The sequence below is a fragment of the Pleuronectes platessa genome, chromosome 5 (assembly GCF_947347685.1).
Source record: "Pleuronectes platessa chromosome 5, fPlePla1.1, whole genome shotgun sequence".
Lineage (NCBI taxonomy): Eukaryota > Metazoa > Chordata > Actinopteri > Pleuronectiformes > Pleuronectidae > Pleuronectes > Pleuronectes platessa.
In genome coordinates, this window is record NC_070630.1 from 20684082 (window position 1) to 20702318 (window position 18237).

General features: G+C 40.4%; 1 protein-coding gene across 6 annotated transcripts in view; it reads right to left on the reverse strand.

Annotated features, from left to right (window-relative positions):
- myo18ab (myosin XVIIIA b) overlaps positions 1–18237 on the reverse strand; it is a 112184-nt gene that overhangs the window by 79070 nt on the left and 14877 nt on the right. For 3 of the 6 annotated variants that reach the window (XM_053422339.1, XM_053422338.1, XM_053422341.1), the window contains exons 2-3: positions 1848–1935; positions 912–1018 (exon numbers count right to left, since the gene is read on the reverse strand). In XM_053422339.1, coding sequence (XP_053278314.1) covers positions 912–1018; positions 1848–1935 — 195 coding nt within the window. Of the gene's footprint in view, positions 1–911; positions 1019–1847; positions 1936–2861; positions 2928–13688; positions 13882–18237 lie in introns of those variants that run through there. The other 3 variants (XM_053422337.1, XM_053422336.1, XM_053422340.1) reach the window with 2 other exon arrangements.

An 18237-nucleotide genomic window follows, 5' to 3' on the forward strand; every position in this document is an offset into this window, starting at 1 on the left:
TGATTTGGGTCTGCACAAGAGATCTCCAAAAGAAGAGCAGCATTTTGCACGCCTGTAACTTTTATCTTATAGGTCTAAAAAAAGACTCCTCCCTCTCGCCTGTCTCCCCTTTTCTTTCCTCAGTAAAATCTATACTGACAGTGATTCTGCAGATATCTGGATAGACCATTAAACAGGGGGGTCAGTGAAATCATTAAATCATCAACCAAATGACCGACACATTTTTGTCCTCTGGGTGATGTTTAGAGTATCACTGTCAAAATCTTGGCATCGGCATGAATAACAAAGGCTGTTTTGGTCCGGTTAACATATCTTCAGAGGTTTGAGAAACATCTGAGTGGGAAAAGAGCTGCAGCCAAGTGAGCAAATGTCAACAGTTGGCAACTGCCACCTGCCAAGCTTCCTGAACTGTCCCAAACCCTTCCCATCATTCCGGATGGCTGTCAGTGTCCTCTGTGAGCCTGCTGATGCCCATTAGCTTCAGGCTAGATCTGGCTCTATCTCTTAATTGTCCATGTTAGCTGCTGAATAGATAAAATAAAATAACTCTTGATTCAGTTTAATTTTGAAACGAATATCTGACTTGAGTGTGGGATGACTTATGAATGCCAAATGTTAATGTGACGATGACAAAAAAATATTTACCTGAACCAATAATTCGATATCTACATCACAATACTGTGATATACTGCAATTGAAGCAGTAATACGCTGTACATACATGATGACATCGGATTCATTCTTTAAAATATCATCCATGAAACACTGCTGTTTATAAAGTTTATGAAGTATTTGGACACTACAAAAAGCAATCAGTTGGTTCGGGTCATGAACAGTTGTCATCAAATTCAAGTTCAAGTGATCCACTCAATCTGAACAGATTAGTCCTGGTGCACCTTCTCTCCCACTCACCTTTTCAATGTCGTCTTCGTCCACATCCAGTAGCGTCCCATCGTGCTCCAGTTTGATTTTCACCTTGCCCTCTGGCAGGGAACCATCCTCTGTCTTAACCACAGTGGCTGTGCGGAGAAAAGACAGGAAACACTGACAGATGTTAGCCTAGTGCAATGCTTTGCTACTGTACTCTCACCAGTGTAAGAAAAAGGCATATATTCAGTTATTTATAAAACAATGGCTTCCATTTTCACCAAATGGGATTTTGTAAAAAACTGTGTACAGAAAAGTGCACATCTTTGCAAAGCATCACTTCATAAACTCCACATAAGAGGTTGAATTCTTTTCATCTGCCACAGTCAGGCATATATCAAAGGCCAATTTGTAGCAGAACGGCTTGAAGGGATGGTTCACCCAAAAATTTAAATACACTCACTATTTACATACCACTATGCCGATGAACAAGTGTGGGAAGTCTTTGTGTCCACAAACCACTTTTGGAGTCTCTTGGGTGAACAACATTGAAGCTGAATCCAGTACAATTGAATTAAATGGTGTCTACTTCTTCAAATGTAAAAAACATAACACTTCTCCTGTGGTGTCATCCTAGTGTCCATAAGCCCAGGCATGGAGTTTCAACTGGAAATGGCATATTGTTAGAGTTCCTGACTTGTCATCTTCAGTATATATTTTTTTATATATTCAGTTTCAGTAACCGTTAAGTTTACCCAACAAAATTAGTTGGTTTGGGTTCAAACTGACGCTTTTTCAACATTTACAAGATGTTATCATGACATCTTTTCAGTAAGAATGTTAAATTGAAAGTACTAGATAGCAGGGGGAGTTTATGTTTGCTTTTTTTAAATGACCATCACATTTTTAACAACTTTTTTAATTTCCTAGTGGCTCGATGGAGATGACACTATACAAATAAAAGGATGAGTCTCATCTCACCCAGGGTGAAGCCATCTTTGTGGACAAGCCAGACCTTCTCTGATCCATACCAGGCCTGCTCTGCTGCGATCTGCTCCTCTGTCTTCACCTGGTGGACAGAAAGGACAGAGAGAAAATGAGTGGAAGAAAGTTATATCTGTCAAATTCACAGCACTCAGTCACATCAGGACTTTCGGAAATCGCCAACTTTTCCATTTTATATTATAAACCAGCACATGCTGAAAGGTCATGAAGGGAAAGCTTGTCAAGTGTGAAAACCAGAAACACGTCAATGTAACAAGCTTCAGGGGTGTGTGAAAGGGGTTTAACCATAAACGTATAAAGATGGACGACATGACAGCTCCCCAAAAGTGAAGCCAAATCATCTTGATCACCTCCTGGCATCTGGTCGCCTCTGCTATGTTAGCAGATGGGACATGAACCATACAAATAAGTACATGTAAAATACATGATTCCCAAAGATGGTTTCTGTAATTTTAGATAGACCTTATCAAACTAATGTATGTTCAAGTGTTAAGGATACTGTCGATGGTCAAGCGTGTGAATCAGCTGGACCTCAATTAAGTACTTCTACACCACGATCAGTACTGCGGACTCTGCAGTAAAAAAAACTCAGGATGGTGCCATCCGTGTCTGGGATATTTGGGCTTCATTTTTGCACAGTGGGAGGTAGTGAAGAAACATCGTCCACCTTTATATACAGTTAATGGGTTTAAAAGCAAACCTGGTGAACAAACAAAAAGAATAAAACAAGAGGAAATGTATATTATAAATAAGATAAGATAAAATAAGTATATTTTTTCATGTAAACTAAGGACCAAATTAAGTCTGATCTTTTGATGAATACTTGCAGTACATTTCTCAAAGATTAGGGAAAAGTAAACAAGACACACACGCACACAATTTCACAAGCAGAGGGAGAGAGCACAACACAGCACAACACTCCAAAGTGAACACTGGTGAATGTGGGACGAGCTGTTGGTGAATCAAACTCAGGCACAGTGCAGGCCAGACCTGAGGTTGCTGCGCTGCAGCATGAGATGCCTGAAGAAGGGCCACAGGATCCTCTTCCACTGAACCCTGTTGATTTGGCCAGCATGAGGAGGTCAAAGGTCACAGTTATATATGAGCAACATGCACACACACAGACCAATATATAAGATAATAGGAAAAACTCTACATTGTGTCGCTGCATATGACAAAGGGTCGGTATACTTTTGGGAGGGAAATCCAGTTCAAACTACAAGCATTAGGCAAATATCAATCGTAGAACTGCTTCAAAAGATGTACAGTGTCATTGTTAAAATGCAAAAAGATTGATGGAATAAAATGGATGTCAGAGTCAGCCATGAACCCATCATCTCACAAAACAGAGCCCTGAGAGCACCTTTACCATAATAAATAGCTACACAACAATCACACAGATATAAGAGCACAAGAGTCTATCAGCCTAATTTGTCATGAAATAAGTATTGACATCATATTCACAAGTTACAAACTGCAGCTCACAATGACAACACTACAAGGAATGATCTGTCAAGACGCTTTAGAATAATTCAGACTTTTGAGACAGCTATCAGCTACCCTTAACATGAATGAGTCCATGTTCTGGTTTCAAACCAGGAAGAAAATTGCAGGGTTTCTGGGCCTTACACTACAACAAGCAACACAAGTACAAATTCCAGCCACGGGCACCGGAGGTTGGCATGGGAGCTGCTGTACCTGGAGGGAACCCTGAGGCTGCAGGGCGGCAGGGGCTGGGGTTTGGACAGAGGACGGAACATTGACTGCTACTGGCTCCAGCTTAGCCACAAAGCAGCCACAGAGACGATGGCAGCCAGCAAATGCAGAGTGAATAAGGCGTGGAGAGAGGGAAAGAGAGCGAGGGGGAGGCACAGGACAAGGTCAACATGGAAATTTGCATGAATAAAATGCAGTGTATGGCAACAAAAGCATGGTCATGAGACCGAGCAGCGGAAAAGTGGAAATTGCTTTAAAATAAGTAACTATGAGGGGGCAGACTGCAAAAAGGTTATTAGAAACACAATGTGCTTTCAAGCTGAAGGCCAGAGCCTTAATATCAAACTCATATAGGTAAATATTAAACCAGATGGACTAAAATACCATTTGCTTGGTAAAGGGTGTTCAGGTTGTGACGATAAGTGATGTTAAGCATAAGGCTTGTAACCCAGTCAGAATTTCACAGGCCTATCTGATCATTTAGTCAGTTCAGGCCAACATTTGGACTACACAGGTAAAAGTCATGTTCATGTGTCATGTTCACATGTCATGTTATTCCTGACAGCTGACTCAACCCCTGGTTTGATCTTCCCTACGAAAGAGAAACAGAGCTTCTTTGCCAGTCAAGTCAAATGTGTTACAAGCCCCTGGGTATAAAAATGAATGAGATCAACTACAACTTTAGAAAGCTCAACTACACATAATAAAAGCCGTAAATACATTCAGCTGTTAATATGCGTCACTTTCATACACAGCCCGATATAAACTTTTTATGAACTCAGACTCTGTGGGGCGTTGTTGTGTTCATAATTGAAACAGAACGGTTCTGAATTCAACGAGCTCTGATTTAATTCACTGACTGGTTTCTTTCCCTTCTTAAATTCTGTGTATAAAAACATTCAGGTATCAGTCAAGTTTAGGATGTTGGGACGTTGCTTCCGCCAAAAACTCATCACCTGTTGCCAATTAATGTTCATCTCATGAGTGACTAGATGGCGAGCCAGGTTTGTGTGTTTGCTACAGCTGATACCTCTTCTCTCATAAAACCAAAGCTGATCACTACTTGAGTTAATTTATAATTGTTGTTTAGTTTTCTGCAATGCCATCACCTGATTGACCGGAGTGGAACAGCATGTCATGGTTGTCAGTTGTTTATAAGTCAGCAGGCTAATTTCCCTTATCCTCCCTAGTCTAACCTTTTAGGTCCTAGAGGTGCTTTTGGTCAAAACGCAGCTCATGACACAATAGTTTTGAATCTAGACCTTCATAGCATGTGGAAATCGGGGTGTGAGATTTGTTTTTAATGTATCACACAGTATATTTAATCAACATTTAAGTAAATAAAAGTATTTAATTGAACTCTTGTCAAAGCATTGGCTGATACTCAAACTTAAAAGACTCAGACGGGACCAATAAACATAACTGGAAAATCAATGGTGTGGGTATCAACTTTTCCAATCAGCTGAAATAAAGAGTCCAAAATGTTTTGCTGGTTAACTGATTCAGCTGTGACAGCAGCTAAAGCCAGCAGGTAAATTAAAAAAAATAGGTAAGTATAAGTGTGGGAAACACAGAATCAGAGTTACACTAATAAGGGCTCGAGCTTTGAAGCCAGGACACCAGCAGAGAGGATAACATTTCACACCGTCATGAGTCACAACCGACAGACCAACAGTTGCCTCAGTCAGGATGGCAACAGACACCCTAGTTCTCTCTGCTATGTGCCTCTATAAGCATACACCAACATGCAATAAGCATGAGTTGTTGACATGACAGAAAAAGACACGCATGAACCAGAGAGAGCACATCAACAACATGCAGATGGATAGCAGGGGGGTTTACAGGGGCATTGAAGATCCTCATCAGGCGTCTCTGAGCCTCCTCGGTGGGACTGAGCGGTGCCTCCTACGAGTCAAAGCAGCAAGCAACACATTGAAACTAGGCCTACTAGTACAGGAGAAGCAAAGCCTATGACAACACACATTTACAAAATATATGAATATTTGATGAATTCCTTTTACAAGTCTAACACCCTGTCAGCCATACAAGTTTAAAGTTATGTATTACAAGAAACCAAGTCTGCACACAGACAAACACACACTTGTGTCATCGTCATGACAGTAGCAGTTTGAATTAAATGGAATCCAACGTGAAAACACTGTAAAGCAAATAAATGCACAACCGAGCTTCAAACAGCATGCGCACACAAAATAATCTATAACGTCCACACACTATATAACATCATTGTCTGGTTAAGAGTGAAATATTAAATCAAGCCAAGCAAGTGAGAAGAAAACAAACAGAGCCAGTATAAATTTCACTGATTTAAATCAATGTAATATTCTTAGGCCAATCCTCCAGGGCAAAATCCCAATCCCTCTGCAACTATATTGTGCATGGCAGTAAGTGAAACATAGAGCATATCTAAAAACTCAATGTCTGTCCTGCAAACGGAATTAGAAATTACCTATTTCCTATGGATTTGGAATATAAAACATCATTCATTTCAAATTCAACACAGTCATTTGATAATCTAACAGTGGATTCACTGTTCTGGAGTAGACTAATACCTAGTGAAGTTTGAAAAGTTGTTTCTGTATCCATGTTCACAATCTGTAAAGTTCCTGGAGAGAAGGGCCATGTACCTGTTCTTGGCCACAAAAATCTCTGTAATCTCTTAGAAATAAACAAAAAACCTTTGTGAAAAACGTTTGTGTTTAGCTCAAAATCAAACAACCATAACCAAAGACCAAGAGTTTCAAGCGCAATGACAAAATTTGTCAAACACAACAAAAGTCAATCATCCTTGAACTCTTGTTCAAGTTATGTTCAAGACTCCATAACTTGAACAAATTCAAGTTATGGAGTCATTCAAATTGTTCATATCATTCTAGCCTTTACTTTACCTAATGGTGAGAGGAGATTGTGGCAACTCAAAAAAGGTAAGGGAGCTTCCAAAATTTTAAAGAAAACCAACAATATTTAAACCATATTCCATGGTAGTCTGGTAAACTTGCTCTCGTTTTAATCTAGCAAGTGGGTAAAACTGAGATCCCAACCCCCATTTTTTTTTACCATAAAGACCATGACCAAGGTCATATTTTTGATTTATATCACTGATTATCGACCTACAATTGAACATAATAATACAAGTAATGGCTACACAGACTCCAGCCCATTATCACTGGGCAAAGATTATCAACTTTCAACATGCAACACTCATTGAGGCTAAAACCCTTTCCTGCTCTATCCCAAAGTGCTGGGGAAATGAACAAATGGACAGCAATTGAAGCGACTAACATCACCATCCTTGGTCCCTGCCAGAAACAGTGGCTCAAAAGATAATGTTCTCAGTTAACTTTGCCTTCAATGTTGTTAAAGTGATTAATATTTCATGTTATTTCATGCCCCACAGCTTGCGTACAGTGGCTATCAAGTGACTCTAGAACCGCACCACACTGAGGTTACACACGTGTGGGGTCTGTAAACAAACAGCACAGTGCTCTTTTACTTCAAACATGCATTTCAAATGGCCATGCAATTTCCACTTGAACGTCTGAAATGTTGACCAGACATGCGAAGTATGGACACTGTACTGTACCTCTTGTTGACTGACAGCAGGTTGCTGAATGGGAGTGACTCTTGGAGGGGGAGATAGTGGGACAGTATTGGAACAGGGAGGAGAAGGATTCACACGCGCTGCAAGTTGAGAGGGTTTCGGGGCTGGGATAAAGCGTGATGAAGGAGAAAGGGAGGTGGCTTTTTGGACGACTGAGGTGGTAGGTCGAGTAGGATTTGTAGTGGTGGATTTAGGTTCAGGTGTGACACTAGGGGGTGGAGACGAGGGTAAAGACTTGGAAGATGGGGTGAAGCCAGCAGCTGGGGAGAGAGATGGTTTGGAATGAGGCAAAATGGAAGATGCTGCCGCTGAGCCCATAGAAGCCAGGCTGGTTGGGTTTACAGCAACAACAGGAGATTTCACCCTATGTGTAACTGGACCAGAGCTTGTGAGTTTGTGATTGACTTCCTGTTGCTTTATTGTAGTTCCATCCTCTTTGTGGTCTTCCCTTTGTTCTTCTTGCTCAACTTGTTCTACCTTCTTCTCACTTTTCCTCTCTAACTCTATTTTCTCTGGTCGTTCATCATTGCGTAGTCGTGGGCGAGGCTCCCTTGTTCTGCCTCTGACCATGAGGTTCGTCAGACCTCGAGAGATGTCCTCCTTATCCTCCATTTTGATAACATCATGCTTAAAAGAGAACTTTGACATCATCGGGGCCTTAGACGCTGCAGCTGGTGCTGCTTTCACTGGCTCAGCAGCCGGCTTAGTGGCCTGCAGAGATTTCTCTGATGGTTGTGTTGGCGGAGGGGTCTCATCCTCCTCTGTGGGCTGGACCTTCCTGACAACACGACGAACAACCTTTACTACCTTCTTGCGTGTCAGACCTTGGTCATCTGTTGCATCCATCTGGTTAGTGCTGGTTCCTGGATGTTTAATGCTACTGTTGGCTGAACCATTGACCACACTTTTGCCCATTGTTCCATTTTGCTCTCGCTCACTGTTAATAGCTGGCTCTGTGTTTAGAGAAGCTTGCGGTGTTTCAAGAGTCCTAAACTGCTCTCCTCTCTTTAATGGTGCCTCAAGGCGTTCTGGCACTTTAACAGGTGTCCTGAATGTAGGGGGGGAGGGACTCCTGAATCGGCCCACTGACTCCGTAGGAGAAAATGGTGGGGGACTTTTTACCCCGAATAACCCCCTTCCAGGGTCTAGAGCTGGCACTGACTTGGCCCGGGTGGGCAGCCCATCACTGTCTGGCTACTCATAGAGAGCAAAAAGAGGAAGTATAAGGACATGAGAAATGAATGACAATCCGAGCATCAAGTCTATATGCCAAAAAGAACAAAAGTGAAGTAATTGTGTAACTTTGATGCACCTCTAGACAATATACTGCCATTTATCTTCATCAATGAATTCCTATGACCATTGCTTTGAGCTTTCTCAATTCTTTAATAACAAATTTCAGGGAAAACCTTTCTGGGTATACTGATAACAGAATGCCAAGTATATGACTGCAAATGTGAAATACAACTTTAAAACCAGGACTATAAAAAACACCACTAAATACAGAGGGTATTCTTACACGCACACACAATACCTATGGTTACCATACCCCTCCAAGACCGACTAAGGAGGCTACAGTCATGTCTTAATTCAGACAGGGGGTATACTCTTTTGGATTCCCTGTTTTTTTGGTTTGAACAGGAAATATAAGTACCCTAATGAAAACTCTAAATGATCATAGTTACTTACACTTGTACTTTCTGGTATGTTCTCGTCTTTGATCTAAACATGTTGATGAAAAAAAGAAACTAAATCAAACCTTTGATATTGTAAAAAAGCTGTTGTCAATCACACAACCGTGCAAGCCTCAAAACATGCAACGTTTCTGTGTAAATCTGTTCTGTTAGACACAAACAATTCCAATAACCAAAAATGGATGCGCTCACTGCATTTGAAAAGTGTCAAGTGAAAGTGCTTAGGCGGTTTAAATAACAACAATAAAGTAATAATAAACAATGCAAGCGTGGAAGCAGCTGGTGATTCTGGAGGTCGCCTAACATAAAACCTAATGGGTCATAATATGCTGATGGACAGAGATGACCTATGACAACAACTTTCTACTCAGCTTGGGGCTGTTTGTGCAGGCTATTTAATTTTTGCAGCTTAATATTACTGCATAAATTAAATTGATAACTGCTGTGATGTCCTTTTTAATTATTACTAGTGTTATTATTTCCGATTTTTATCCCTCTTTTAAAATGAATTATAGTAAGGCTACAGGAAGGTGGATTCTGTATTAATAATTAATAGTCAATTGTATGAACAGGCGGAAGAATTCCCCTTTGTAGAGGTACACTTCAAGTCTTAACATCTTGCTGTGGTACAGACTCCACAGTCTGTTAAAAAATTGTTAATCAGGGTTAGTAACGCTACTTTTACCTGGATGCAATTTTCCATTAGTCTTTCCACCTCTAGTATTTACTCTTAATATAAACATGACAGTAAGAAGGCATCAAATTCTTGAGTGCGATACACACAAAGATCACACATGTTAGGATCCAGTGTAAAACGCTGTCAAACCATGCAGGGTAAAAAGTGCTTTATGAAATGTCCAAATGAGACTTCCCTTTTTCTCCCAGAAGGAAAAGCGAGATGAGAATGCCATTTTTGCTGAGCTGCTATCATGGGCTGTGATTGATGAGATGACAGCACGAGGAGGGAAGCTAGGAGAGGAAGGGTGGCGAGAATAGAGGGACAAATGAATTAGGATCTTCAGATGAGCATAGAACAACTCTATGTAGACCGAGCCACAGGATGATGGCAAATCAGTGAATCTAGGATCTAGAAAAAGCAGAGGATGAACAGGAGAATAGGAAAGTATGGGTTTAGAGAAATGAAAACACAGACTGAAAAAGCAACCAAAGCTCAAATCAAAACCTTGCAAAAAGCAATCAAAGATTATGATCTCACCGCACGCAACAGTGAGCAACACTCTCGCAAACCTTTTCAATGTTCACCAACAAAACTTTCAAACTAGTGAGCTTGATCTTGACTGTTATTTTTTGAAGCAAGATCATATTGTGAAATGCACATCATCATCATGATCCCATGACTAAAATGTACAGAATAAATGTTCATTCATCTCTCTTTATCTTCATTATTAAATCCTGGTCATGGTCAACTTGCATTAAACCTCTACTCAGCCTTGTCACAATGTGACCCACACAAAATGAAGCTGATGACAGCTTCCCTTCTCACTCCAATTGAAATGTGCAAACACAACCTTTGAACTGGAGAGGCAGCCAGTGTTTCAGGTTCAGAGGCTTTATTTGGTTAAAGCTATCACTGTTAAATGCTTTCAACTAAACAAGCACTTTAAAGATTTGATTCCATGTGATTGATGTGATTGATTATTCGAATATGAATATTGACATTGTTGATGTTGAGAATACCAGTAGTGTTACAAACACAACAAAGTTGTTGCAGCAGCTCTTAAAGCAACAAGCAGAACAATTCCCCAAATTTAAAACTCAGTGATGGACCAGCCAGTAGGCCACAGTAACACTGAAGCTCACCTCCTGGTATTTACATACAGTATTAAGGGTACATGTACAGAGCTGATTAATATCACACACTCTTACTAATAACAATAATACATTTCACTGAATTGATTTTGATATCTGAAATCAGTTGAAGTTGGCAAAACAAATTAGAGTATTAGATGATTTTAAGAGAAGGCTACATACACATTTCTCCTGTCCTATAAAAAAAAAAGATGATGATGACTTCAGTTAATATTGTCGAGATGAGAAGAACTAGGGACATTAAAGTTGCATATTGGCAGGAAAGGTGACGATTCAGAATCGGTCAACTGATGCATCCCATACACAATGGTTATAAATGAGGCCATAAGTCTGACCTGGTCTTCATCATTGGTCACTGAATTAGCACACTGACTAACAGGATTATTTTTGGATTAGATAGTGGTATCATAGGGCTGTGGGCCACATTACTCCTTCAGAGAGAGAGGGGCCAGCAAGGCAACTATAGGCAACATAGACTGGTGATGTGGCCACTAATCACAGAGATCTAGTTTGTAATACTAAACTGTACAAAGAAGCTAAACAAACGTGCTCGACTTAGTTCTTCTTATTAGTTTTAATTTATCAAACTCAAATTAACCACTGACATAAACAGTAGCGTAAAATGCTAAAGCCACTTACAGGAAGGTCAAAAATCTGAATGTCCAGGATTTAAATTGACTGACAACATCCCAAGAGGAATCCCTTTTGATTCCTGGTATCGAAAGGTATTCTGGAGTGTGCGGCAAATCAAAAACGTCCATGACTCACCGATATAAAAATCTGGTATAACTTCGGTGTGAATTGGCAATTAAGAAATGTTAAAATGTCACATATTTGCTAAAGAAATTCATTGCCGGGTTCCTCATTTATGGACACTGATAACAACTTAAATAACAACTCTGATCGGGGTTTGACTGTTTACTCAGAAGGCTCCGAAGTGCTATGTCTCATTTGTATCTGGAATTAGGGGAGGGGGGGTTGTTGTCATCACATAAAGTGAGTCAAACTTTAGTCTTTAATTCCAATGAGAATATGTAAAGTGTAGATGTGGAGGTGGACTCCTACATCACATCAGGTGTTAAGTGGCACAACAGGCTTTAAATGATGTAAATTAAAGACTTTGGTGAATTGTATTTTTCTGAATAATAATAGGAATAAAAGCAATATTAATATATTTTCTGCTATTGATGTGTCAAAAATATGACAGACGTTTCAATAGTTCCATAGGCAAATAAACTGATCATAAATCATACATTTCATTGATGGAAATTTGTAGAATCATACAATTGGTCCATAAAGTCCATATATAATAATCTTACATTTCAATGTCAGACTAACAAACATAGCAACAAATAACGTTCATGCAGTGACACAACATGAAAAAGTGAAAGTGCCACAGTTCAAACACAGGTGAGCTCCCACTGCACATGAATCCAAAACCACCTCATTAAACCAACAACATTTACATTCCACTCAAATCGACTTCTAAAGAGGGTAATTGTCTCAATAGCACAAAAGCTCCAGTTGTAAAATGTGATTTTAAGTAGGAAAACTTCCCAAGCTGCCCCCCTCTCCTGAGCCAACTCTATTCTAAAATTAGTGCCACGGGCTGTGGAGCCTCGAGGCCCCTTGGTTGTTTGAAATGCTCCACTTAAGACTCTAATTTTCCCAAAAAGTTTCAATTGTACTACCTGTAAGTGAGGTAATTCCACAACTCCTGTATCCCCCAGACGTCACCAATCAAATTAGAAACTATCCAAGTTGAGGAGACCTGAGCAAGCGGCTCGAGACACAAAGAGCAGAGTGAACCGGCAGAGCTGGGCAGAGTGGGAGGCCTCTTATGGGCCGGCTATTCCTGACAGGGGACAGACAAGAGATGTGGGGACAGCTGTTGTGATATGAGTGTGGGTAAAAATAGGAGCCTCTGCAGTCTGTCCAGGACAGGTCTGCCATCAGCTCCCCCCGCCACCTCCGCACTCCAAGAAGCAGCCACAATGTTCAACACATGCTCCTGCAGTTGCTGTCTGTTCAGCTGCCTCAGAGTGTGCGTGTGTGTGTGTGTGTGTGTGTGTGTGTGTGTGTGTGTGTGTGTGTGTGTGTGTGTGTGTGTGTGTGTGTGTGTGTGTGTGTGTGTGTGTGTTAGTGAGTGTGTGTGTGTGTGCGTGAGTGTGTGTAAGCAAACGCAGCTATGGTTGTGTAAATGTAATTGGGAACATACTGTGTGAAACACCTGATCATGTATGTCATCAATAGGGCTTTAAAGCTGATGCATTCAGGCACCCGATGTGCTAATGTGACACAGCTCTCACATACTGTTTGTTTTGCTACAGAGCTAATGCTACGTTTGGGTCAACTACAGTGAATGACTTGTTTGAATCCCAAAAATGACAATATCAACAAAACGTCATAAAGTCATTGGAGAGTTGCACATGAAGAGAATTTTCCCCTGGCTACGGCAAATAAGGTGAAGACTAACTTACCTGTTTATACAAGACTTTTTTTGTGAACACATGAATATGAAAGCAGCAGGAAAACAACACAAAGTGAAATTGTTTGTGTCAACAGAATATTGGCTGTTTGGATAAATAAATAGTGAATGTAAGAACCTGTTAGCAAGCAAATGTTTTACCGCCATGCTAACATAGGTGACAGTTTAAATTTGATATACTATGGTTTAGGGCTGCATAACATTGAATTCATCTTGGTTGCCAATAGTACGGCAAAGTTAAACCATCATTGTAACAATCGGAATTGCTGCACTATTACAGTTTCTTAAGATGCTCCACAGCTGATGTCAAAAGATGCATCAAACTTTCACTGTTCAAAAACAAAGATTCCAGAAGCTCATTATTATTTTATAATAAAAAAAAAAATTATGGCTACAAATATAAGTTATGCCAATTTTGAGCTTAGCTTGTTCAAGGACCTTTGCAGAAACAAGAATTATGAGTAACATACCTTTACACTTTGTCCAATCATTGCTCTGCAATTTAAGCACACGTTACAGTATTGAGCTGCAGCTCAAATCCTCTCTGCTCTCCCTAACTTCTGTTTCAGTAAATAAACAGGACTATAACCGTGTATATATTGAACTTTGTGTGTGTTTTGAGCAGCATTGTCTTCCTGTGTGAAACTACTGTGCAGCGGAGGAGGAAGGAGGCAGCACAAAGAAAAGCAGAAGCAAAGTTTGAACATGTGCCGGAAGTTTAACACACACTGAATGAGAAACGACTCAACGTTTCCTTTCTGCTGATGCTGCCTCTCAAATCAAATCACTTATGATAAAAGTAATTTCTTTTATAGTTCAATGAAAATCTCTAAGTCAAGTATATTCTCTCATTGGTGAACAGATTGATTACAGATAAGAGCTTAAAAAGTAATTTAACTGAACAATAATTTCAGGTTCTTGCATCAATGAACAGCAGAACTAGCCCTGTCTTTGAATTCTTGCTGAAACCTTTTCTCAGGTTTATTGTTGCAAAGATAAACCATCACAAGTTAAATCAATGGATGATGCAACTAATATATATACATCCTTATGTATGTATACATAGTATTAGTGATTTTTTTAGCTAAACCAGAGGCTGTTCACTGTGCCCACTGAACGTAAACTCGTTCTGTATGGTTCATGTGAATAACATTTAAGATTATACTAAAGCTTAAGAGATCTGACTCAATCAAACACAAGAGACACAAGTCTCTAGAATTTATTCACACTGAACTTTTCCCAAATGTCTCCAGGAAAAGAAAATAATTGTTACAGAGCTGTACAATGCTGAGATCAAGGAGCTGCCCCTGGTGACTGTGTCAAACAGACACATCCAAAGATAAACGTTTCCAATTGCAACAACCAAACTTAATGTATTGTACAGCAAACCAAGACATAACAAGAACAGGCTCCGTAAATATCACACGGATAGAAAAGCTTTTCACCAGCAATAATACAACTGAGTCCAGGCTGTGCTTTGTGCGTCCAAAAATCGACTTCCTCTCTCAGCATTGGAAGGGAACATTGACATACTCAAATTAGTAATGAGTCTAACACCCTATCCCCACATTAGACTATCAGCAGATCAGCCGGCTGGTGATCTGATGCAGCTCTGTTCATTTACCACCACGTCTGCTCTCCAACCTCTAGGTGGAGCCAGAGGACCAGGAAAAGCTTTGGAGCCACACAAAGCCCCCATTATTTCCCAGCGGCTGCCATGGTTTTCTAAGGATTGAATGCCTATAGGTGACAGAGGTAAAGTGCAAACAAAGTGTGCTATGAAATGCGTGTGTGTGTGTGTGTGTGTGTGTGTGTGTGTGTGTGTGTGTGTGTGTGTGTGTGTGTGTGTGTGTGTGTGTGTGTGTGTGTGTGTGTGTGTGTGTGTGTGTGTGTGTGTGTGTGTGTGTGTGTGTGTGTTTGGGGGGGTGCTAGTGTTATGTATGGTAAGGAAGCATGTCACGTGTACGAGCAAACACCCTAATAGCCTTAACTCCAAGTCATTCAACAACAAAAAGGCTACATAAACATAGAGTAAACGCCGCTGTAAAGGATAAAGCATTTAAGGTGTAAAGGGCGGAGATGTGTTGCGTGTTCAATCTCTCCCTATTCTCCAGAAGACATGAGTCAGCAGGCTACAGACAGAAAGGGACTGAGATCATTCAATCTTGGAAGGAAAAGAGAAATCTACCAATTTCATCGCAAAGGCAAAATTAACCAAAAAAACTCCTCTCTAATATCTTGATTTTATTCAATACACATGTGCAGAACGTGACTCTGTGCTGCTAATGGGGGAGTGAAAAGTGAATATGGACCTTAACTATCCAGTAGACCAGTGATGACAGAGGCCTGAAGCCCATGTAATAATAATAGACGCACGAGTTACAGGCTACATACTACCATCATAATGAATAAACAGTAGGGTCAACCTGAGGAAGAATCAGCTGAATTGATGAGGAAAATAGATTCTAAAAATTACTTTTTTTGAGGGGGATGAAGAGTTTGTCCTGTGTGTAATGTGTGTACGTGATATAGTGACATTTGCTTCTCACAATAGTCATGAGTGTTATTGTCGCCTCTTAACCATTGACAAAACTACAGAATGGGCAACGTACACAGTAGTGCATCCCAGGAAAAGTTCTGTAAACATGTTGTTTGGGACAACAAAGTGTTTCACCAATGGGTTTAAAGTCAGGAAACCCATTCATTTTCTGTTAACAGGAAACTATATTAATGTAAGTCAGTGCACTTCATCACTGATTGCCCTGCAGGTTAATATCTCTCGGTACTCTACCTAGATGTGTTAAACCTTCCCAAAAGCGTACCTTCTTTTTCCATTTCTATAACACTTGCATTGTTTTCTTTGACTGTGTGTGATCGCTGAGGTCCAGGCTTGTGAATTGACTTGTTTTTTTGGCCGCCTTTATTTTCTTTTTTTGTTTATTAAATAAGCAATTCCAAGAATAAAATACACACCATTTATTTTATAAATTCCTAAAACAGAGAAAATAAAGAAGCTCAAATATGCATTCCATACTACAGGCTAATCACTGGCAGAGACAGTCAGTGGCTCTCTACTGTAGCTTCACTTCCTACTCCCAGTATGCGACTAATTACATGACTGTGTTTCTTTAAATCCTGTCCAGCACAGAGTCTTTGTTTACAGATAAACTGTTCCACAACAGGCCAAAGACCCATAGACATTGATTTTCTTCAATGGCATGTGATATTCCACCAACGCACAGAGAGGAATGTACTCTAATGGTCTCTTTCTGATGTCAACAGATGGTGACAGTGTCAGTACCAAATCACCCCCGTACGCACACAAAATCACACAAACACACAAACACAAACACAAAAATTCAATCCATCAGTCCACAATTTCATTTCCACTTCCATGCTGTCAGGACTGAATGTGAAGGACTCAGTGAACTGTCACAGTAAGACACACACCCCCACCCTCACTCTACATGATGGCTTCTCAAGGGTTTTGATCGGGACATCAGTGCAGCTCAACAAACACAAACTCATTTAAGCTCAGCAGGAGAATTAAATGAGCACTTCCTTGTGACACACACCCCACTCCCTGACGTAAAGCCTGTTTGCAACATGATACCTGAAATGCCATAGCATTAAATATTATTCATCATCAACACCAGCGGCTGTTTACGAGTCTAAGCAGACCAAGCCTCACTTCCGACTCAAGTCAAACCTGACACACCCATGCACCAGGAGGGACAGCAGAGATGTTGCGCTTGCAGTCACCACACCCAGTAGGCTGGTGATCAAACAAATGACTCCAAAAATATCTGTTCCTAAAGCCACAGCATGTTGGTTTCACATGTACGAGTCTATGTACCACAAAGGAGAAAGATTCACAAAGTCAATCCTTTAGATTCGTAAATGTGATGATGATTTTTTTCAACTAGCAGCTTAATTTTGCCTCGAGTCTTTGTCCTGAACTAGACTAAACAAGACTGTACTGGATACTCTCGGATGAAACTGATACAGGCCTGCTCAGCTATCTGTGTAAGCGGAGAGGGTGGTTGCTCACCTCCGTATGGTTATGTGAGATCAACCGTGGCGTAAACATGTTGCTTAACTCCAATAACATATTTTACTCAACAATTCTATTTGTACAAAATATGAGCATTCAAAAGAATATCTAATAAAACTTAACCTATGATGTAGTTCAGACAGGGCTAAAGGAGGAGGCTGTAAGATGAATTGCATCAGACAAAGCTAGTATGGAGGGAGGACAGGCAGAGTGTGTGTGGCCCTCTCTCAGATGTTGTTACTTAAGTGCATTTAAGTCAACTTTTCTCAGACAACATCATGATCTTAACAGTGACTGAACCAGCGAGTCAGCACAACTGTGCAGTTCAGCTTTGCCTGGTTAGCAGGTATCATTAGCATTAATGAGCTAGGGTCAAATCACTGTTTATGCACTTGCAGCTGAAACAAATGAGAGCTGCTATGCACTGTGTGTGTCTTAGCTCTTTCGCGTCTCAGTTGTGTTGAAGGGAGGCAGATGTAGGTCAAACAGAGTGTATGATGTCTTTGTCAGAAAGATAACTTCACTCACACACACACACGTCTGCGAACTCTGGGAGGTGTAGGCTCCACAAGCGCATATGATGGCTCTAAACCCTAGCTGTTATTGTTAACACTCCAAACATGCAGCAGATTTTAAGATATAACTGATAAAACACACAAACAGGGTCTTAAAGACTGAGGCAGAGCTATAGAAAGCCGCTTAATGGACAGACTTGTCGGGACACGACTAAAACTCACTGTCATATGAGAGATATCCTTGAGATAAAAGCCTTGGAAACAAACAGGATAAAAAATAAATTATAAGCAATGTCCGATTGAGCTCGCAATCATGATCACTGGCCTTTCTTAGGGACCTCACTCTGTCACAGGACAATTATGGACAAGCAGCCCACTAAGCCCAGATCAATTTCCTCTACATACAAAAAAGAACATATCGTTTTTTTGTCAAGCTAGTGTCTGTTGTTT